We start from the raw sequence: 24,536 nt of genomic DNA, 5'->3' as shown, positions 1-24,536 counted from the left end.
GTATGTAATACATCATGTTAAACCCGCTGAAGTTACTTTGTTTCATTTCTCTGTTATAAAATATTGCAAGACAGCGGTAAACAATTATTTTGGTCTTGGTTTCATTGTAAAACACGAAGACTTGTACACCAGCTCCTAAACCAGTTATGCTGAAACGAGTCAAATGTAGTCTATGCATACCACTAGTGGTACGCAAAAGTCTTCCAAAAGGTAGCCTACGAGAGAAACTCACTTGAGTTGACAATCGTTAAAATAAAGTAGTAGAATTGACGCTAACTTTTAAATTACACAACGTGCATTATTGTGTCATAATCAATCTTATGTGGAGAAAGTTCAAGCATTCATAACGCAACACTTAGATCAGTGGTTCTCAAACTTTTTTCGTTGTGATGCTCTTGCAACAGTTTGTTTTATTTACACATACCTAGCGATAGGTTTTTCGGTCACTTTTATTTATTTGCTTTTGTCTCCAGTCTTCATTTGTCTCACGGCAAGGTGAATATAAATTGCACTACGTATCATGTGATTGTTAAATGATACTCAATTGCTACAGTTTTGAAATAAGGAGTTCTAATGCACATGTTAGGGCAGGGGTTCCCAACCTTTTTTGCTATTTGTACCCCTTTGTCAGGTCAGAACATTCTTTGTACCCCCAAAAAAATTCTGATTGAATTCTTCAGGTATATATTGCTAAATTAAATTGCTTTTATAGCTGAATTAAATGTTAAACCAATATTTCACACAAACATGCAAAAATTACCAAAAGAAATTAAATGTCAGTTATTTTGTTTGTCACTTCTCAGCGAGATATTTGTTGCTGCTTCATTGATAAAATTCGCTCAAACGATGGTTTGATTTTACTCAAGGTAAATCATCTTCCAGTTGCAGACGATTTCTATACGTATTCTTGATATACATCATGGTCGAAAAGCCACTTTCACAGTAATAAGTTGTTAAGAAGAGAATTAACACTGTCATAGCTTCCATAGCAAGACTTGGGAAGGTTTTATAGCAACACATCAAAAATCTTCTAACTTTGATTTGTCAAATAGCAGTTTCAATTTTTGGCTGCTTTTTATTTTTATGATTTTTTCCTCCAAATTATCCTCATCCGACATTTTTGTTAAATCAAAAAGAATTGGATTTATAATCTAATGCTGGAAATAATTCAATTCATCAGCAAAAAGTAACCATCGAAAGAATCAACCAGCATCTTTAAATGGGAAATAATTTCATTTTTGACATTTTGCAGCGAAGAGTTATTAGCGATTTGATTAAGACAAGGAAAATTACCAAGGTTTCCATTTTCATTTTGAGTTGCAGCAAGTAAAAAACACATTGTTATGAGACAATGAGGCTACTTAGCCAACTAAATAACAACATTTATTTGTAGATTTTTTTCAAAGCAAAGACCGTCTGTAATGGCATAATATCATTTACAATTCCAAAATAAAACTGTACTGTGAAATCTGTTAGAAAAGCTGCTCTGTGTCCCAGAGATCTTCGTACCCTTTGATGTTCAATCTTGTACCCCCAAGGGGTATGAGTATCCCTGGTTGGAAACCCCTGTTTTTAGGGGATAATAATATCTGTAAGCATTTTATTACCGCAATAGAGTTTAGATACTAGGGTGGAGTGAAACAATTTTTTTTTTCAAATCAAAAAATCAGATTAATCAAAAGTGGCGTATGGACCTAAAATCAACTTCTGAGAAGGTTTTAGGTTTGTGCCACCTACACCCAGGTGGCCCATAATTTTTGAAGATCAACCGAGGGTCAAATTTCATGAAAATCTCATAACTTGGAAACCGGTTAAGCTAGAATGTTGGTTTTTGGCTTAAGATTTCCAGAAGGTCCATGTTTACATATGCTCTAATGCAACTTTGTCTCTATTTTAACTACATAAGCTGATAATCATAAAAAATGACGTTTTAGTTTGAAAGCTATGTAACGTGAAGAATTGAAAATGTTATATTTCAACTATTTGCACCCATAGTTCATAGTTATGTGCAGAGGTGGGCACCCGCTACTTTTAAAGTAGCGCGCTATCCGCTACCGCTACTTGGGCCAAAGTAGCGTGCGCTACCGCTACCAATTTACAAAAGTAGCGCGCGCTACCGTTACTTCTTCCGCTACTTTTGTCTGAAATTACACTAGGAAACACTCAAGTCCCTAGTGATGCAAAAATGACCTTGAAAACGAATGTTATCATTCGTTTACGCTGTCATTTTAACGTCGTTATAGAAAACACATTCTAAGGGAAATTTATTGTTACGCATCTTTCAAAAACACGAGCATTTCAAAATGAGAGTTACTAAGTCCTGCCCGCTTTGGCTTAAGCATATCTTTTCCATCAGAGAAAAGTCTCTCCACCGCAGCACTGGAAGGAATGGGGGTGTTGTATATTTTAATGAGCAGATGTTTTCACTCGGTATTCGAAAAGCTCAAGGACTTGCTCTTGTCCGAAAAAAAGGCGTCTACAATATTGTTGCTTCCGTCTGTACCGACGCTTCACCGGATGGCGCAAACACTCCAAAAAATACATCCTCGGAGTCATGACTGGTGTTGGTGTCACTCTTCTCGGTATCAACCTGGCTTGATGTCTCCCGCAACAGTCGAATTGCATCTGTCTTGACTTTTTCTCGCAGTGCATCAGCATCATCCGTGGAAACGTAGTGCAGAAATTGTAGCCACGACGTCTTGAAGGAGGGATGAAGACATGATGCCATAAAGCATTTTATGTTGTTGAAGCACTTGTTGAATCGTTTCTTCACCTTCAAGGACTTTTCTATTTCAACTCCTCACAGGTCACAAGATCACTGATCTCGGTCAACTTCTTCCCGCAAATTGTGATGGTTGGAAGCAAGACTCCGTAATATGCTTTGGACTCGCTCTGGAGAATGTCTAAAGCGTGGCAGATAGGCTTCATCACACGGAGATATTTGCCGAAGAAGTTGACGTCAGCTAGAAAAGACCATAAATTTGCAACCAAGCTGATTATATAGCTGTTTGAGTGTTTGACCACGCCAGTATTGCAAAAAAACAAGCATTTTTTTCAATTTAAATTAAAAAGTAGCGGGTAGCGGGAGTGCGACTGAAAAAAAAGTAGCGCCTCTCTCGCTACCGCTACTTTGGAATAAAAATAGCGCCGCTACTGCAGCCGCTACTCCAACTAAAAAGTAGCGCCGCTACCGCTACTTTTACCAAAAAAGTAGCGCGCTACTGCCCACCTCTGGTTATGTGTTAAGGCATAATAGGTACAAACTGATCAAGTACTGCTTAAAATACTTTCTAAGTAGTTAGTACAAAGGATATGCAAGCAACAATCATGGATATGTGACAAAAAACTCAATAACAAAAAAAATGTAGCAAAGACTCCTATGCAATAATGTTACAGTGCTATTTGACATTAAGTTTCAAAATTTAGGCTACATCTTTATGCTTGGTTTCCATGAAATTTATAAGAGACTACTTACAATCAGGGTCCCATTATAAAAATTATCATGTGGTGAAAAAATATTGAAAACCTTCAACCTGAAAACATCAGGACTATCAAACTCAGAAAAATGTATTTCGACTCTGATCCATTGCAAATTTGAGCAAGGCTGACTGGGCTTTGGTAAAGACCCTTGCCAACCTTAATCTACCACTGTTTGCAATGAGTGTTACAGAAGCCATGACATCAACTCATTTCTAATTACACGTATCTAATTAGCAATACACAGCCAGGGGCTCCGAGAGGGGGGGAAATCGGGCAACTTTTCCCCCTAGCATAACATCGTAAAGGAAAAATGAGTAGTTTTTTGTTTTTTCACGTTTGAGGGGGGCTTATAAAATCATAGTGTGCCAACAGACAGTGTACCAACTTAAAAAAAAAATTTTTGAATGAAATAGGCAGTTCCAAGTATTTTTCAATCATAGTATAGGCCTATGTAACTTCAAATGTATCTCATCAAGAAACAATCATTCTCGTATTAAGGTAGGCGATGTTAAATTGCTTCAAGACGTAAAATTTGATGCTGTAAGCCTGCTGATTTCTGCATCATCAATTTTTTATTGTTTTAACTTGAAAACTGGTGCTGCTGCGTTTGGCTAAGCGTGTAGCCTACTATTTTTGCTTTACCAACGGAACCTTGACTTCAAAAACTGCGTTGGCCAGACGTAAGTATGCCCTGTTAGCTCAGTGGTTACGCGCCCAGCTCAAGATCACGCGGCGCTGGTTTGACTCTCATGGTCATATCATTTTTGGAGTAATTGATCTACTGTAGCTTGTGTCATTTTCAAGTGTAACCAGGCCAGATTGGAAATTCAAAATAAAGCTGCCTCATTCAAGAAACCTACTTAAGCAGTTTCAAATCCATGCTTCTCTGCATTTTTTTTCCTTTACAATATTATGCTAGGGGGAAAAGTTGCCCGACTTCCCCCCTCTCGGAGCCCCTGGCTGTGTATTGCTATTGGATACGTGTAATTAGAAATGAGTTGATGTCATGGTTTCTGTAACATTCATTGCAAACAGTGGTAGTTTAAGGTTGGCAAGGGTCTTTACTCTTTACCAAAACCCAATCAGCCTTGCCCAAATTTGCAATGGATCAGAGTCGAAATATATTTTTTCTGACTTTGATAGTCCTGATGTTTTCAGGTTGAAGGTTTTCAATATTTTTTCACCACATGATAATTTTTATAATGCGACCCTGATTGTAAGTAGTCTCTTATAAATTTCATGGAAACCAAAGATGTAAATTTTGAAACTAAATGTCAAATAGCATTGTAACATTATTGCATATGAGTCTTTGCTACATTATTTTTGTTATTGAGTTTTTTTTGTCACATATCCATGATTGTTGCTTGCATATCCTTTGTACTAACTACTTAGAAAGTATTTTAAGCAGTACTTGATCAGTTTGTACCTATTATGCCTTAACACATAACTATGGGTGCAAATAGTTCAAATATAGCATTTTCAATTCTTCACGCTACATAGCTTTCATACTAAAAAAACGTCATTTTTTATTATTATCAGCTTTTGTAGTTAAAATAGAGACAAAAGTTGCATTAGAGCATATATAAACATGGACCTTCTGGAAATTTTAGGCCCAAAACCAACATTCTAGCTTGACCGGTTTCCAAGTTATGGGATTTTCATGAAATGTGACCCTCGGTTAACCTTTAAAAATTATGGGCCACCTGGTTGTAGGTGGCACAACCCCAAAACCTTGTCAGAAGTTAGTTTTAGGTCCATACGCCACTTTTAGTTAATCTGATTTTTTAATTTAAAAAAAAAAATTTTTTTTTCACTCCACCCTATTAGATACGAAGCGAAATCATAGTGCTTGTTCGCCACTTTGAAAATGTTGTTTACTCTTTTTAATTTTGCATGTTACGTAGTAATCGATTATACAATTTGTTTAATTGTTTCCATGGTGGTGCAACATGCATTGTTACGCCACAATACCTAAACTTGAAACCTTTGGAGAATTTCATTATTAATATTGTTCTTAACATGATCATACTGAGGATGCTGTGATAACGAAATCAATTTATGATTAAAAAATGAGGCTGGTAAAGTATGTTAGCGTAGATTAACAACGCTTATATTAATGATACGAGACAGTCAACCACTTCAAGTGAACAATTTGCTGGGTTGGTTCACAAAAACAGAAAATTTTTATTGGTCATAATCTTTAGTCTTCATACATTGATTTCAACTTTCAAGCTTTTAAGTAAATACTAACTTCTTTACATCTTTTATTTTCAGCATTTCTTCTAACTTGTACTGCGATTCTTGCTAATTGCATTTCATTTAAACCCATTGATTCTTCAACACCATCAGCTGTTGGCTCTGATGTCCTTGTTGAAAACAACGTTACAGATGTTGTGAATTATCCAATTAGTTTTACTTGGAAATACAACAAAGTATGTACGGATTTTATCAATGCAGTATGGGATAGAGTTTTACTAATTAACAACTTTATATTTCCTGATGAATTTTGTTACTGGCTTATTTGTTTAAAATTATGGTTATGCAACAGAGTTGCTTCAATCCAACTCACACAGTCGAATATAATTAATTTGTCATAACGTAGTAGATTCAGATCTTCAACTTGTTGTAACTCAACAATGTCTGTTTCCGGTTGTCTACTCTACTTATGACTTAAATTTGGTACTACCCATTACTCGAAATCGATCACTGGGTAGAGGCAATTATCGTAAAGTTTCTTGCCCAGAGAAACAACAGCAAGTGCGGGTGGCTGGAGTCGAACATGCAGGCTCTCGACTGCGAGCCCAACGCGCTAACCACTCGGCCAGTGCTGCCGACAGCATGTGCATGTGTAGTGTATGTGTGTATGTGTAGCATGACAGCATGTGTATGATCTTACATTGGATTATCCTTTACTGCTGTAATTTTTCTACTTTCACTTGTGATCTTTATTGTTTTTGTCTTTTTATTAGCAATTTTTATAATACAATTACTGCTTATTAAGCCCACCTTGGACCAGACGATTGTGGGCTTAATTACCCTCACCAGGGGTCGATCTTAACTTTTTTTTTCACTAGCCCACCGGACTAGTTGCTTCCCGTTTTCACTAGCCCGCACGATTTTTCACTCGCCCGACCAGTTTACTTACTTTTCACTTGTCTGATGACGTATTAACAATAGCGATAACTACCCAGCTAACACTCAGCGTTAGTCACTTTGCAGTAACGTTGAATCAGCATTTCATCACGATATATCAACAAAAAAACGTTAATTTCGCTAACTGCTGCTTGTTGGGATGCTGGCTTCATGCTGGCGACCTGCAGGGTTGCCAACCTGTCTTCACCAAAAAAAGCCTAAAAAAGCCAGCAAAAAACAGCTGAAAAATCCAATTAGTATTCATTAAACATACACATATAAAAAGTGCACAACCAAATAGTGTCCCACCGAACTTACCCAGTCCCACCGAAAAGCCTAATTTTTCTGGCTTTTTTTATTAAAAAAAAATCAGCCAAGCGAGTTGAAAAACAGCCAGATTCTCAAAATCTGGCTTCAAAAAGCCAAATTGGCAATTTTGGCGACCTGGCGTGCTCACTACTACCGATACAACGTGTCGTGTCAAGCAAAAATGCGAGAAAAAAGTAGTCACGTGCTCAGTTGACCGACTTCGCAGCCTTCTTTGTGCAATTTCGCCTCTTGCAAGCAAATTTCTGCAGTATTTCAGAGTGAGAGTGACGTCGCCAATCACCATTTTGTAAACCAAAACTTTTCATCGGCGAATAGTTTCACTAGCCAATCGGACTAGTACTGCAACATTTCTACTAGTCCGCGCAAATTTTCACTAGCCATTGGCTAGCGAACTACCGCTAAGATCGAACCCTGCTCACAATGCACGGCATTGCACTTCAAACAAGAAAAGGCAACATTAATGAATGAACTTTTTTTCTTGAACCTTACCATATTCCCATGATTGTTGTTTTACCCAAAAGCCAAATACGGAAAGGTTTGACTCCACAACCTTTCCAATCAGATTGACCCTTATCTATACTCCAGACCAGTGGTCTCCAACCTTTTTAAGAAGCGACCCCAATTTAAATTAAAATGATTTTCAACACTTACATCGACCCCATTTTGTTTTTCCCAAAATTGTAAGATAAATTTGACTTTGCACTGTCTATAACTGTAACGACACTCTAGACTGAAAAGGTGCTTTTCAGTCCAGAGTGTCGTACAGTTGTAGTGCAAAGTCAAATTTATCTTACAATTTTTCATTTTTGTATGTTGCAGATTGAATCCTTGATGAGGACACACGTACGTGTCGAAAACGTTTGAGTTATTATGTTATATATTTTGTTTCAATGTGTTTAATACATTATGTTAAACCCGCTAAACTTTAAGACAGATTACACACTTTGGTTTGCCATTAAATTCAGTGAAACCAAGTTTTAAAAAAGTCTCGTCATATGATCTTTTTCTGGTATTTTTTGCTGCCATTTTTGTATAATATTTAGCTATACTTACTAGCTACAAATTGCCATGACTAGATGCAAAGCAAACCGTAAACAGCCGATAAAATGTCTGCACACTACACCTGGATAAATAACTATTTGCTCGTTCTGGAGTCACCTTGAATAATAAAAAGTTAGTCTAAACTAGCATCCCAAATGCTTTTGCTATGACCTACTTGTCGCAACTATTCCGTGTTTGATTATTGCACCACAATGGTTTTTTATTGTGACACGAGGTAGCAAGCTGTACTCCAAAATACAGGCAAAGGTTGCAAACTAGAACAAAAAAGTATCGGTCTTTTTTTCGGTAATGAATTGAAACAGTAACAAAATGAAAATGGTGAGTTGTGGCGACCCCACTTGAGGTCGCGACCTACAGGTTGGAGACCACTGCTCCAGACGGCCATAAATATTGACTATCTTGACCCTATATCCGTAGATACTCATTTAACTTGTTTCATAGTTACAAGTAGGCGTAAATTGCCATCACTAACTGTTACTAGCAATAGTAGCAACCATCACTAATTTACATTCATAAGGCTTACTCCATGGCATGACATACCATGGATCTTGGGTCCACGTCTTTTAGGCGCAAACAGTTAGGCGCCGGTCAAATAGGCGCGCACACTGTGGCGTCTGTATATTTAGATGCGGAGCACTGTGGCGCCCGTTCATTTAGGTGCTATTCCTAGTAAAGGCTGCAGATTGTATCAGCTTGGCAGGTAGGGCAATGTTTTTCACACAAAATGTTATATTGAACAGAAAAATACTACTCTTGATATTAGTACATCTCCACAGGACATTTGCTATTCATCCTGAACACAGGTTACAGCCAGATGGACCTTTACTTAATCTGTTATCTTTCGCAATTACTTCTACTCGAGATGGAATGGTCGTGTTGCGAGTACGTATGAGACAACGCTCTACTACATGAATACACTTCTATAGGGCATGTGAACCCTGGCTACAAGTTGCAAGCATAATGGTGTCGTTGTTAAACTTAGTCAGGATTTTGATGGAAAACTAAGTTACTCTTTACTCAAGCCTACCACCCACTTGAATATAGGCTACAGTATATTTTTTACTGATGTTTAGCGTACCATAGTTATTATTTGACTTAACTAAAAGTGAACTCAGTAATGTTCGGAAACTTGAATAATTTATTGATAAAACTTTCGCTGACGCAAACCTGGACTAACAACAAAAAATGCCGAACACGCGCATTAAAATGCAATATATTTTTCTGTTCTATATAACATTTTGTGGGAAAAGCATTGCCGGTTTAAGCAGCTTCACTCACGGAAGCCATGACATATTTTTTTGTTCAATCTAACATTTTGTGTGAAAAGCATTGCCATACTTGCCAAGCTGATACAATCTGCAGACTTTACTAGGAATAGCACCTAGATGAACGGGCGGCGCCACAGTGCTCCCAGCTCCACGCCTAAGTATCTAGATGCCACAGTGTGCGCACCTATTTAACTGGCGCCTAACTGTCTGCGCCTAAAAGACTTGCTCCCTGGATCTTATCACTAAACTTTTCACTGTGTCTAAAAAGTAATTTTATGATTCATATAACATGATTGAACAACTGCAGTTTAAAAAAAAAATTTATGTAAATATTTCCATGGAAAATGTGATGTTGTATGGAAAATTAGTATGAAAAATGATCCGAAAGTAAGCTGTTTCTATCGTGGAAGAAAATGCTGCATAGGCTAGGCCAGGGCTACTCAACTAATGTTAGCAAAGGTCCATTTTGACAAGTTAAAAATTTTTGCGGTAATCATTGGATAATCACAAAAAATTGCTTTTCCATAATGGAAATCTGTTTAAAGAAGCCCTAAAATGGGGAGCAAGTCTTTTAGGCGCAGACAGTTAGGCGCCGGTCAAATAAGCGCGCACACTGTGGCGTCAGGATATTAAGGTGTGGGGCACTGTGGTGGCGTCCGTTCATTTAAGTGCTATTCCTAGTAAAGTTTGCAGATTATATCAGCTTGGTAGGTAGAGCAATGCTTTTCACACAAAACGTTATATTGAACAGAAAAATATGTTGTTTTGTTAATGCGTGTACATTTATTTGTTGTTAGTCATAGCTTCAGTGAGTGAAGCTGCTTTATCCAGCAATGCTTTTCACACAAAATGTTATATTGAACAGAAAAATATATTTTTTTAATGCGTATGTTCGGCATTTATTTGTTGTTAGTCCAGGTTTGTGTCGGTGAAAGCTTTATCAATACATTTTACATTATCATACAACTAACAATAAAGAAATGCTGAAAAGGCGCATTAAAAACAATATATTTTTCTTTTCAATGTAACATTTTGTGTGAAAAGCATTGCCGATTTAAGCCGGATAAAGCAGCTTAACTCACTGAAGCCATGACTAACAACAAATAAATGCACGCGCATTAACAAAACAACATATTTTTCTGTGCAATATAACATCTTGTGTGAAAAGCATTGCCCTACCTGCCAAGCTGATACAATCTGCAGACTTTACTAGGAATAGCACCTAAATGAACAGGTGCCACAGTGCTCTACACTTAAATACCCTGACACCACAGCGTGCGCGCCTATTTGACTCGCGCCTATTTGACTCGCGCCTAATTGTCTGCGCCTAAAAGACGTGGACTCCTAAAACGTGGCAATGAAGTTATTCTTCCAGAAGCCCGAGGTCCACCTTCAACACCCAGAAGGTCCGGATTCGGACCGCGGTCCGCCAGTTGAGTAGCCCTGGGCTAGGCCCATCATAAATGTGTTATTATCAGGGTTCTGAGAGTTTTTTTTGCTGAGACTTTTCGGTCATTTGTCCGAAATGACTTGAAAAAAAATCGGTCAGTTTTTCTGATGAAAATATTTCCTTTTAAGTAGCTGATACAAACCAAAATTTGCACTTCCTGACTAGTTACAACATTAAGTTTCGCTGAGAAACGTTGTCGTGTTTTATCTGAGAAAAGTTAAAACAAACGTTTCTTCAACGTTCATCAGCAAAACTCAAACATTTGACATTTTGACGGAATTGACTATATTTTTTTCGGACATTTTGCTAAAAAATGGGTCAATGACCGATAAATGACCAAAAAAAAAACCCAGTCAGGGACTTTAATCTGGAGTAGATTTTTACATGTATTCACACGAAAATAATTACAGAATTATTCATGCACTTTACTACATAAAAGAGCAAAAAGCCTGTGAAAGCTAGTTATATATATTTTATTTGTTGATTTAGCCTACTCAATTACAAATTCAAAAATAAAACTTCGTAAATGACCCTTTTATTAAAAATCTTCTTTTAAATTTACCACTACTTCAAATGGATGCGTACTGCGATAAGTAATAATCAAAGAAGTATATATAGAATAGGCTACCACACCAGATTGATAACTTCAAGTCAAGATGGACTATAATAGTCCGTCTTGCTTCAAGTGTATTGAGAATCTTTTGCCTAGGGATTTTTAGAACTATGGGATGCGAAACTACCTTCTCAGAGTAAGGGTGCGCTAGGGTGGCTCTTAAAATTGAGTTTTTGAATTTTGTTTAAGGGACACCCTTTCAACTGGTGAGGTTGTCAGAAAAAATAACTCCTGCAATTTTTTTAAAATTTGATTTAGGGATGGCCCTCCCCCCCTAAAGTTCTGTGCCCTCCCTCGAAATACCAAATCTGTGTATCTCGAAAACCAATGGAGCTAGAGATACGGTTTTTGTGTTAAAAGATGCAGAAAACATGGTTTTCTATCTGCTTTCTGAACATTGAATGCATCTATCTTGAGTAGAAAAGCAGTTATTTAGAAAAAAAACACATTTTAACACAAAAGGTACGGTAGCTCTATAAAAAATATGTGACGATCAGTGTTCCCTCTAAGAAGGACTCGCGAAATCTGTCCAAATCTTGATTTCACAACCTTACCGTTTACAGAATTTCATTTTTTTTCTTACTTTTCACACCTTAGAGCAGCGTTTCTTAACCTTTTCTGACTCTAGCACCTCTGTAAACAGGCTTGAACAGTCTAGCACCCCCTAACTATCGTTGACATACGACTACTACAGTACCAAAAGTTTAGTAGGCTAGAGGCTGCAATTTTGACATGCCTTCGGATTGCTGGCGATATATTTTGTAATGAAGTCTCTTGTTGTTTAACAAACTGTGCAGTGTGCAGTTGTTTTAACGAAGTTGATTTAGGATTTGGTATTTGACTTTCATTCACCAACAGATTGAATTATAACCATAGAATCAACTCTCAACAACAGCACAGTTTGCTAGGCGACAAAAAAATACAAAATATACCGCCAGTGATTAAAAAGCATGTCAAAATTTCGGCACCGTCATTAAACTTTGGCCTGCGCTATTAAAAGGAAAGCGATGTACAAATTGATCATTTTGTTTATTCTTCAAAACTACTGTCGTCATTGACTCATTGGTGATAAAAAAAAATAGGAAAACCCGAGAATAGTGAAAGAACATGGAAAGACTTAAGCATACTTATTACTTTACCCAGTTGGGTAACTAGTTACACATGTAGCCTATCAATGCGATTTCTGTTGTTGCTGATGTGTGACCAATTTCTTTATTCGAGGCTTCGTGTTGGTCAAAGCCACTCTCATACCGTGGAGCGACCCACGTTGAAGGCGGTTCCGGCCAATTGTTTTGATTTGGAGGATGGTGGAGAACGCATTTTCACACAGGTAGGTACTGTAGTCGGAAATGGAACGATCAATTCTAATGCTGTTCGTACCAATGCAGGATATGCTGTCAACTGATCACACCAGAAATCAGCAAGCGAAAGTTGACGAAATTTTGTCCGACAACTCTGATTCATCTGCATGTCAATCAGCTCCTTCTTTAGTTTATTATCATCACTCATGTCTGCCAAGAAGGGCTGCTGTATCCACTGTGGATGTGAGTGATTTGTGGGAACGTATTTTGCCATGGTGGTTTCTGGAAGCAAGAGGTGAGCAACAATATTACAACAAAGCACCCACCAGGTAAGTTCGCACAAACTACTCAGGATCAATTTGCGTACTTGACTCGAAGATGACTACAATAACAGCAAATCATGTAAGCTATTTCGAAACAGCAATCATTGATATGACAACTGCTGATACTGGCAATAAGACGAAAATGCAGAAATGTAAAATGGCATTTTTTTGATATTATACTTCATGCATTTAGCACCCCCTACAGTCTTTTCCAGCACCCCCAAGGGGTGCTAGCACCCCCGGTTAAGAAACGCTGCCTTAGAGGGAAGACTGGTGACGATATTCATTTCAAAATGTAATTCTGGTCAGTACTGCGAGAAGCAATATTATTGACAATATTTTACATATTGCCTTGCGTATCGTGACAGGATGTCTGACTTACACCATCGGACAATCTCTCTGTCCTTGCAGGCAACCAACCGAAGTTTCATCGCGAAGAAGCCATCCTGTCTCTTTTTGGCCATACTACGAACCCCAACCACTTGCTCCACTCAAGTCTCTACGAGTCTGTGAGCGAGCAATCGGGCATCCTTGGCAACTGAAATCGAGACACCCATTTGTATGTGCCGCACAACTCCGGATGAAAACCGCTGGACCAATCCATCAGTGTGGCTACTTGGGAGGACCACGAATGGAGCTCAGAGTGGAAGAAGAACTCCTCAAGACTCCAAAGTTTTATTTCCGACACCGGCCCCCATCCAACCGGAATGCATTTGCCAAGGAAGGCCTGGGTGCGGCTCAACCGCCTGCGTACTAGGCTACTGGTGTCGGACTATTCTGCTCCAACATGCACAAATGGGGGATGGCTGCATCCGCAATCTGTGAGTGTGCCAAGGAGGACCAAACCACAGACCACACCATCTGTAACTGCGCCATATGGTGTGCGTGGTCTGCTTGAACTGGAGGACGAATCAAGTCAATGGCTGCTCGATACGATACCTGCTCTAACATCTAAATCGTGTCGCCACCACTGCCCAAGGGTGGTAAAATGCAGAACCCCTCGACCCCTGGAGTGACGAAGAAGGTTTAAACGAAGAAAAAGAGTTGACAATAGTGTTCTTGTTGCAATTTGGAAACAGTTTCCTGAGTTCAGTAACAACTTGCAAAAGAAACTGAAGTTGGTCCTCTTCTTCAGTTAAGAGTTTGTTAAAATCCTGGATTAGAGCAACTCTTCTCTCTGCTCTGTCATTGACTGCTGAAAGTCCCTTCGCTATGTGTAAAGCTTGAATAAATGCACCATCTTCAGCCCAATGAGTAGGATCCTTTGAAAGTATAAGTAATGCTTCACCTTCAGTCTTCACCCAACAGCTGAAGAAGCCATTTTTAATTAAAGGTGCAATACTGTTCTAGACCCTTATTGCCAAGAAACGCCTCTACTTTGACGCTTGGTCTCCTTGGTGGACGTTCTGCTGTTTCATCCAACATGATTGCCACCATTATCTTTTTACTTTCCACAGACAATCGAGAGTCAAACAAGGCTAGTCCAACCATTTCTTCGAACAGATACCATAAATGCAGACCAAGCTTTTTGCATAATCGACTTCGCCATCCAACGACCGCGATGCATGGCACTTGAAGCTTGAAACCGGATTCCACGCTCAGGAGTTTCTCCAAGGAATATGACAAAAAACGGGCATTTGAGCTATGCCTGAATACATAAAAGTTTAAGAACACTTATTTCGTTTATTGCTTTGCCAGTTTTACAGGTTAGTTTATAAACTTTGTTTATTGAATAGCTTGGGCCACAATACTTGTTTAGCGCCGTTTTGTGCTGGAATAACTAAAACAGGATTTTCTAAATAACTACTTTTCTACTTAAGATAGACGCAATCACTGTTCAGAAAGCAGATAAGAAATTATGCTTTCTGCATCATTTGACACAAAAACCGTATCTCTAGCTCAAGCAGTTTTTGAGATATGCAGATTTGGTATTTTGGAGAAGGGAGAGGGCTACCCCTAAATCAATTTCAAAGTCAAAAATTTTTTGCAGGAGTTATTTTTTCTGACAACCTCACCATTTAAAAGGGTGTCCCAAGCAAAATTCAAAATTTTTCATTTTTTGCCAAATAAGAGCCACCCTAGGGTGCGCTAAATAAAAGTATTATCAGATGATTTTGTTTTAGCCTAAATGCTATTCTTGATTTGCTCAAAAGTAAATTAATGCAGATTTGCTCAAAAGTAAATTAACGCTTGTTTGATAAATCAATTACAAGATTTGCAAACACAAACTTCCCCCCAAAAAAACAATTTAATTTATCACTTCATCATTGCAGTAGTGTTGAAAACTTTAAGATGTTCAAAACAGGCTACATCCTAAAAAATTATAATTTATGATACAATCTACTGTTGTGCAACATCATCAGCTTATCTAAAGATAGCAATACTGGATGAGTCAAGTAACGAGTTTAATGTTTATACATTTATAATTTATTTTTAAATTGTTATTTTTACAGATATCATTGGTTTAATTAAATTCATCAATTTTTTGTTATTTTTTTTAGCATCCTGGCTGACAATAAATTACTTTGTAAAAATTGAAATAATTTGTATCGTTCTACACTAGAGTGGTTCAAAAAATACAATTTTCTTGGAATCTTCCTCCACAAGGCTTAAAATGTGCCATTTCCCCATAGAAGTGCCCTTGCAAAAAATTAGACTGATTGGAGGTTGTTTAAAGGTCAATCAGACTTTCACTTTTTTACCACATTCTGCCTATGTCAAACCATATCGCACACTGGCCGATATTGTGTGCAAGTCTTACGAAAGGGGAAATGCCCTTTATTATCTTGAAAACCACACAAGAGAATGAGCTAGACTTTTGTATGATGCAGAATTAAACTCAGTGTGTATGTAACCAATATTTATTAACTTAGCACCCAACAAAGCAAAAATCTTATTTCCATACTAAACTATCGGCAATTCGGCATCTACCATTTATTGAAAAATGTTAGATGGCAGTAGTTTTTTTACAAAAATTTTATAACAAAACCGGCAGTAGTCTCATCGGTCATCAGCAATCATTTTCATAGGTTAAATAAGTTTAAACATAGCCTAATACAATTTTCCTTTATCACAAAGAGACATCAATGTCACGATAAATGAAATAAAATGTTAGCGTCAAAGATTGTGGTGTTAAATCAGATATGACATTCGGCCACTGTTTTCGTCTCAGTCTCATTTCAGGCTTTGTTGAGATTGAGGGTTGCTTTGGTTGGCACCATAAATCTTTTCCTGTGGGTGCTTACGAACTGCAGTAGGTATGATATAATACTGTTCTGAGTCTCATCTTTGGTTAGAGCTGAATTAGTGCAATTCATCGCTCGGCTGTGTCATTAACCACTTTTAGGAGACTAACGCTGGCTTTAAATTTATTGTATGCAGGGTCTGATGCCCAGAGGCTGGGGGTTTGGCAAGGAAGGCTCCTATTTCTTTGTTACCTTTTGTGCACAGCAGATCAAATAACTTTAGTGATTTGAACACGCTTGCGGTTAACTTTCAATTCCATGTATAATGTATATATTTTTTGTGAATCTTTCGAAGTTTCCGCATACCTGAGTCCACACGTTGGGTCGGGATATTTGCCTTGTTCCAAATCCAAACAGTGATTGCAGCATCTATGGTTTGTCTTGCACTGTCAGCAATTGTCAATCCTCCATCCCGGTGGTGAAACATAAGCCTGCGTAGTATAGCACCATTCGTGGGGAGACCAACTGGTACCCAAAAGTTCCGCGTAGGCTTCCCAAGTAGCCAAACTTCTGGTGAGCTTCTTGTAGTTGGCATTTTCAAAACAGTGAGCCTAGTTTTATGCAGGTGACTATCCTGTCAAATATGTTACTGCAAGCACAACTATTACTCTGGAATGCAAAATATTGTGAATAAGAAAGTTTTGCCTTCGAATATCTTTGAACAGAAGAATATTGAAAAAATGATGTTTTCATGCATCATGTGGTAAAAAAGTGAAAATCTGATTGACCTTTAAACGACCTCCAATCAGTCTAATTTTTTGCAAGGGCACTTCTATGGGGAAATGGCACATTTTAAGCCTCGTGGAGGAAGATTCCTAAAAAATTGTATTTTTTTGAACCACTCTATTCTACACCCTACACAGTACACACCCTACTCTGAGAACCAAGATAGTGTCAGTTGCGCTCTCGGTTCTTTTGTTTGGTAGACTAGGGTCTGCTACTATTCGGTGAGTCCGATTCGGTGAGTCCGATTCGGTGAGTCTGATTCGGTGAGTTCCTAACCTCTAACCCCTAACCCTAAACCCCTAACCCTAAAACGGCAATGATAATTAGGCTACGGTACCCGATAATTTAAAAAAAAAATTGAAAAAATCCTCCGTTAAGGGATCGGACTCACCGAATCGGACTCACCGAATCAGACTCACCGAATCGGACTCACCGAAACGGGCCATTCCGGGTAGACTAAGGCATAGTATGACAACTTTTCAGCAAAATTTGAGAAGTAAGGTATTCGAGATATCTTTATATTGGCTGTTTTCATGTGAAATGACCCTATTTTTCGTTTTTTCAAACTCGATGTGGACCAGGAAGAGTTCATCCAAATTTGGTAATGTTTTACACAATTGATTTTTGCTAAGAGTAGTAGGCTACAACTTTAATGTACTGCCATGAGAAAATGTTTTCATGAGGGGGGTTTGATGCACCGTAATGCGCCTAGTTATGCACACAAATCGAAAAGACCACTTCCTCTCATTTTACAATAAAACCAACACCAGAAAAACTGTTTGTTGCTGTCTTGCAGCATATTAATACAGGAGCAAACAACATTCGAATTTTAAATGCGTAAAGAAAAAGTGACGTCAATATGAGACAGTTTTACGCGACAAGTTATTTTCAAGGTAGGGAGGTTTTTGGATTGAAGTTTAAAAAAATGTACCAAAGGTCTTAGAACCTACTGTGCTTAAAGTTTAAACTAAAACTCAGAGTTGTGTAATTGCAGGCCTCGAAATTCGTTTTTGTTGACGGCGGACAAACGTGTCCGGTCTGAGCAGCTATCTCGGCGGACAAATTAAGTCTCACGGCGGACACACCAGTTTTAACGTCGATCGTCATATTTAATCACTTTATCTTGATAAGTCTTCGCCATTTGAGAACCATAGTTACGGTTTAGGCTTTTTAAAATTTCAGCGAAGTCACTCTAAAAGGCTTTCATCAAACCAACGAGGTGCGCTTAAAGAGTCAAAGCGCCGTGTAGCTGCTAAATATGATGATGATGATACAGTAATATGATGATTGTTAAAATTTTGAATTTTATGGACTTTGTGTCTGATGCAAATAGATAATAAAAAAATAATACGCCGCATAACTGATTAACTTCCACCTCCGAGGTCGTATGGCTTCTGGCGTCACAATGCTCTGGGCACGAGTCGGAAAACTTCTACACTAACGCTATTTTCTACTGTGCGAAGCTTCACTAGGCTTTTTTCTTTAGGTTTATTTTTGCGTGTCATGTGAGCGAAAGCGACGAAAAGAATAAACAAAACATTAGAAAAAGCGCAATTATATTTTGCGGTCGCCTCTCCAAAATAGTATCAGTATTCCACGAGATCACGACAGGCTTGGGGCTATAATCAGCGCAGTCAGGGCCGACCAAGCATATGCGCATGAGAGCTTCAATAGTATCAATCTTCAAAAATGTGCGCCAATCTCCACGCGATCATTGCTTGTCGTTAAGATACGTAATACCGAGATCTACTCCGTGTCTTCTCTCCAGACTGGCTAATTGAGGGAAAAGCGTAAATGCGCGCTCTTGTTTAGCGATAAAATATGCGATTTCAAACAACCTCTTAATTTTGATTATTTTCGTTGTCACTCATATTGTCGAGGGCCTTGGTGATCGGAAATTGATGGCTTGGGGTATTGTCGGCCAGATATGTTGAAGCTGCAGCCATATGAGGTAATGATGTGTTGTGATCTTTGACAGAGCTAATCCTTACATTCGTTGTTCCTTTAATATATGTTCCTATCACCACTAAATTTCCTAGTAGTAGGTTCATTGCCCTCATTCTCACTTTCAGAATTTTTTCTGGGTCTTTTCTTTCTTACTGTAATACCAAAACTTAAGTTTTGCTGCATCTTGCTGTAGTAACCTACTCGTATTATCTAACTTTGTAACCAACATTGCCTTATCAATATTACTCGGAGATCAAAGCCAGACATTGTGACATAAGACTTGAATTAAGTTGGGCGTGATTAGTGTAGAAGTACCTGTACTCCCATCGATTCTTAGCGAAGAATTCACCTTTGTTACGCTGATTCAATGTCATCAATCGTAGAAGCAACGTAAAAATCGAAAGTTTTCCTCTTTGATAATTTTGCATTCCCAGCGCAAATTATATTCTTGCAACAGTTGCTCGTGCTATGAATGACGATTTGCATCGCTAGTTCCTGCGTTATTTCTCGGCGGACAAATATGACCGATCTAAAGGGTACTTCCCGCGGACATCACATGCTGTGACGGCGGACATGTCCGCCGTGAATTTCGAGGCCTGAATTGGAATCAAAGAGATTTTAGGATGTCCGGAGTCGGAGTTGTTAAAAAAAGGCCGACTTTGAATTGATACAAAACGATAAACAAAAAGAATTTTCCCTGTTTTGCATTCCATCATTTTTCCTGAAAATACTATTGTTTGTTGTCAGTTTTTGTGAAAGTTGCCGTTTCAATTTTGATTACAACTTTAAGTGAAATTAAATTTAAAAAAATAAAAAGGGCAAAAATTAAACAATATGTGGCGACTCTCAAAAATCTGGCAACCTTAAAAATAGAGTCAATCGGTTATAAACTGAGAAGTTGGAATCGTAAATTTTTTGCCCAACTACACGGCCTCGCTAAAATTAACCCCCCCCTATAGTCATAACATTGCTTTTTTCGCCAAATAGCAGTACAAAAGGTGTGCGCTTGAGCTACGCATTCTAAAGACTGCTTTCCATTCAGCGGCACCTTATAGACGGAATAAACACCTAGGCAACAAAACTTCAACACAATCGGAAACTTCACTTTTTCTATTTCTGTAACCGCTTTGCGTCAAAGGCCTATACGAGTATGTGAAACAACCAGGAATAACCTATCAAGGCTTTGTCAGTCCGAGGATAAAGATTCAAAAACCAAACCAACCACAAAACTATGCAAATGTGTATACTGAAATAAAATGGACAAAATATTTACGTTTTTGAAGCCCACCTTTGATTCCATGCAACTATCAATAATAATCATTCGCTATCTCCGCTTGCAGCAGATTGCGCATCAACATGGGTTACTTGACAGGGTTCCATGTGATTTTATGAGCCGTAATGCTTCCATGCTGGCTCAAGGCAGATTGGAAGAGGGTGATATGTCACCAGAATATTACCCGACTTGTCCTCACTGCGTTATGCAAGAAAGAACATAATCGGTACCCCTTTTTTTAAAGTCTTTGGTATGATCCGACCTGGAATCGAACCAGGGCTACCAGCACCAGAGCCGAAGGCGGTAACCACTGAACCACGGGTCTTGGCTATCAAACTATCAAAATCGCAAGCTTTTGCAATGAAGTGAAGCAGATGGTGCACTTGGCTTAACTCAGGTAGGCAGTAGCGGATTCAGGGGGGCACTTGGTAACGTGCAAAACGAACATTCAACAATCATAAAAACATTTTAGAAAAGGAATAGAAATATCAAATAGAATATATGGAAGAGAAATATCGCATTTAAAGAGCTGATAAAAAATAGAACACAATGTTTTTTCATCCTTTTTTTTCTTTTTGCAGAATCCAATTTGGTTAGTCGAAATCAGAAATGAGACTAATATGGCAGTTGATTGTGGTATTGATTCCGGATGCAGTCGATTTCTAAATCAGTACGTTACGCTAGTATATGTATATCTAATTAGTGTACTGTAGATTAGTAGAGAGAACTATTTTTTTTAATTTAAACCTGGCAACTTATTTTAATACCTCTAGATAACTTAATACATTTTTCACATTCACAACTAGGCTATAACAGAATTTTAGTTGATCTACATCAGTGAAGAGCAACGTGGTCCAGGTGGACCACAAGTGGTCCACAGAGAATTTTCGGTGGTCCACGGATAAAATAATTTAAGACACACATATTGTTATTGTATTGTACCAATGCTAAGTTATTAGCAATTTAACTCCGTATTCACTGTACTGTACTTGTGACATATCATTGGCCCCCGAACAATATTATAAATATGTGTTTACGATTTCTTGGGGAATCCCCATGTTTTGCCTTTGGTTACGATCAGCTGTTTTGTTATTTTTTCCCGCACTACTGAGATGAGTTGAAAGTGCTGAATAGTTACCAGTTAGCGGATAACATAACGATATTGTTAAAAGTAACTGACTAAGTAGTGAGTAATAGAGCAGAAGACTAATTATCTTATATGCCGCTGAAGTATATTCAATTATTCATGTGAGGCTGGATTTTCTGTTATTAATGACATTTTTTGTAAAAAAAGAAACCGACTTGATATTAATAAGCGTGGTACAGTAAGATTAAGATTGAATCAAACTTTTACTTGTAATTATGACTTAATGTGCGACAAACATTAAGAACAAGGCAGTCACTGACGTAAAATTTTATGATATTTGGTCAATTGTTACTTATAAATATTTGGTTAAATTTATTACTTATAAATATGTTGTTTTTCTAAACTTAAGCCACAATTATAAATCTGATATACAAAAAAGGCTATGGTCCACAGAGATTTCTAAAAAAATTTATGGTCCACAGTCACAAAAAGGTTGCTCATCACTGATCTACATAAATCATTCAGTGCTTTAAAGGTGCACTGCAACGAAAATATGGCTTTTATAGTCGTAGATCTTTAAGAAATAAAGCTTTTTTAACAGTAAGGTTTTTGTTGTCATCACTTAAAATACCTAATAAAAGGATTTTGATTCAAAATGATTCTTATTGGTCAATTTTTTTTATGACATCTTAGGCTGGAGACACAAGATCCAGGACCACAAACACGCTTAACAAGTAGCGTAGGTTATGTATACAGTGAACAATTTTGTGCTTGGGGAGTTTTTATGCCATTAAAATGGTAGTTTTTTTCATGGCTCCCGATTGTAATAACCAGAGAATCATCAAAGAGGTATACATACTATCATTATCCCATGTCTGCACCCTATCCTTATCTGCGAGGAAATCCTAGGAAAGAACTTTTGGAGAATTTTTTTTGTGGGAGCTCCAAAACATGCTCTTGCTTAGTCGTGCTCAGGTTAGGGAGAGCTTCTGGTTTAGTAGCCCCACGAGTGTCTTGGGCTCCTTCAGGCTGGTTAGCAGAGGCATCGTCCCACTTTTGAACCTGTCCTATCTCTGTAGAGAGGTGATCGCAGACCTTTCTCCATCTCAATTTCGGCTTCCTCAGCTTTAGCTTTAATTTCTTGCTTTGTTTTTTCTAACCGCAGCTTTTCTTTTTAAGCTCGTTTTTAATTAATTCTTCCGCTTTTAAGCACTTCAAAATACTAAACTACTTTCACTTTAGAGCTTGTCTTACGTTTACCACTTGCCACCTGATCTGTTCTCTAATTTCAGTAACTAAGCTGCTATCGTTCAAATTTTAGGCATATTCTAGTTGATTATTGAAGTCTTGTTCTAACTCTGACATATCACTTAAGGCCCGATCCACACGTTATACTGTACAAAGTTAAGATCCCACTTTAATTTTACGACCCCCTGCAGTACCTGTGTTGTTTTTTATTTGGCTTCCTTCAGTAGCATCGCCTCTGGAATGGAGCATGCACTTCTAAAATATCTGTACTGGTTACACATTTTCCCTGCATACGCTAGTGCAGTGCTTTTCAACCCCTGGGTTGTGACCCAAAACTGGGTTGCCGTTTCATTTGGCTGGGTCGCTATAAAATGTGGTGATAAAAGATAATGTCTATTGAGCAAAGTTAAAACTGCCTGCCACTACTGGTACTTTAGTTTTCTTAATTTCCACTATTCAAACAACTCCGCATGTTTCACCCGACGATTTTGCCAAATGCATTTTGTGGTGAAGTGTACACAACAGTACACACTAGACTTAGTGAGGTAGATCAGGGGTTCGCAACTACTTTTTGGTGCGACCCAAAAGCAATCGTTCGAAATCTTCACGACCCAAACGTTTTGGAAGTACATAATTTTGCGCAAAACACTTTGTAAATTAATATCAATTTCAATACGGTGGTCTCCGCTTATTAAGGCCACATCGGGACCGGACAATTTTGGCTTATTAAGCGGGGGACAATTTTCTACCAATCCTATACCTTCAGTAATTCCGGAATGGACCAAATTAGGCTTAATAAGCGGGTGGACCTGTTAACCTTGTGCTTCGTCGTGCAAGCCTCTTGGGCTGAGGGTCTACTCAATCCTTTTACCATCCCTGATTCAAGATATTCCCGGACTACACTGGAAGGCTACTATAGAGGGCAGCCATCAGTCTTTAGTTTCATCATCCATCACACGCAGACCTTCCACTCTGTTAGATGGTACAATCATTGATGATGTGGTTTGCAGTCTGTTCCTCGGCACCACAATCACAGGAGGAGAAAGAGGCCGATTCCCCATTGGTGCATGGATGAGCGGAAAAACCCGACACCCGTATGAAGACAGTTGAGGCGCAATCATGCTTGTCTTTGTAGTGTCAGGCCGATGGGGCATGTGTCGGCGTCGGGGATGAACGAATGGAGTCTGGTGGTACTTGACTTCCCTTCATAATTCCATTTATAGTCCGCCCAAGTAGCCGCAGAGATGAAGTTCATCTGCTTCGTTGATCAGAAATTGAGCGACTGGCATGAATGGGTGTCTTGATTTCAGTCGACGGGGGTGCTGGTTTGGGGGAGCAGAGATCTTGTGGTGGAGAAGATGGTTAGGCTCTAGTGCCCGTCGGCCAAGAAACAGAGTGGCTTCTTCGCGACAAAGCTCAGCAGGTTGGATGCCAGCGAGAATGGCAAAATTGTCCAATGGTGTGGGATGCAGGCATCCGGTCACTGTGCCCAGGGCGCTGTTTATGGCAGTATCGGTGTTATGGCAGTGAGCACTGCAGTACCAAACAGGTGCACGTACTCTGCTGAAGAGTAGACAAGGGCTAAGGCTGCTATACGCAAGTGTCAGCACTTGCCCCCCAGCTGGAGCCTGCCAGGCACTTGAGTAGCGCAGCGCAGGATGTCATTTTCTTGCGCAGTGACACCAAATGGTGGCGGTATGTGTACGATCTGTCTAGTGCCACCCCAAGATATTTTGGTTCGGGGCAGATGAACAGAAGTTTTCCATTGTAGCTCACGATCAGCTTCCTGATTGTGTAGGTGGAAAGCTGTCGTCAATGTTTTGGTTTCGCTGGGTTTCAGTCACCAGTTCTGGAGATAAGCTGAGAGAGTTTTCATGCCCTGTCTCAAGGTGTCTTCCAGGCTATATAAGCGTGGGCTTAATTACTGTAGCCTACTGCAATCAAAAGTATAAATTTTCTTGTAGCCTAAATTACCAAATTGTACAAAATTCAGCACATCAAAAACTTTATGATTGTATTTATTTTTGCCATACAAGTTATATTTATGGTAA

General features: G+C 38.6%; 1 protein-coding gene across 2 annotated transcripts in view; it reads left to right on the top strand.

The window, feature by feature from the left end:
- The window catches only part of LOC145774660 (uncharacterized), a 46,124-nt gene that overhangs the window by 1,213 nt on the left and 20,375 nt on the right, over positions 1–24,536 (top strand). For both annotated transcript variants that reach the window (XM_082585956.1, XM_082585955.1), the window contains exons 2-3: positions 5,755–5,912; positions 20,732–20,820. In XM_082585956.1, the coding sequence (XP_082442082.1) occupies positions 5,755–5,912; positions 20,732–20,820 (247 nt within the window). The remainder of the gene's footprint in view (positions 1–5,754; positions 5,913–20,731; positions 20,821–24,536) is intronic.

The sequence above is a fragment of the Aplidium turbinatum genome, chromosome 7 (genome assembly GCF_918807975.1).
Source record: "Aplidium turbinatum chromosome 7, kaAplTurb1.1, whole genome shotgun sequence".
NCBI lineage: Eukaryota > Metazoa > Chordata > Ascidiacea > Aplousobranchia > Polyclinidae > Aplidium > Aplidium turbinatum.
Note: the sequence above shows the minus strand (reverse complement) of the source record. Positions and strands in the feature narration are given on the sequence as shown.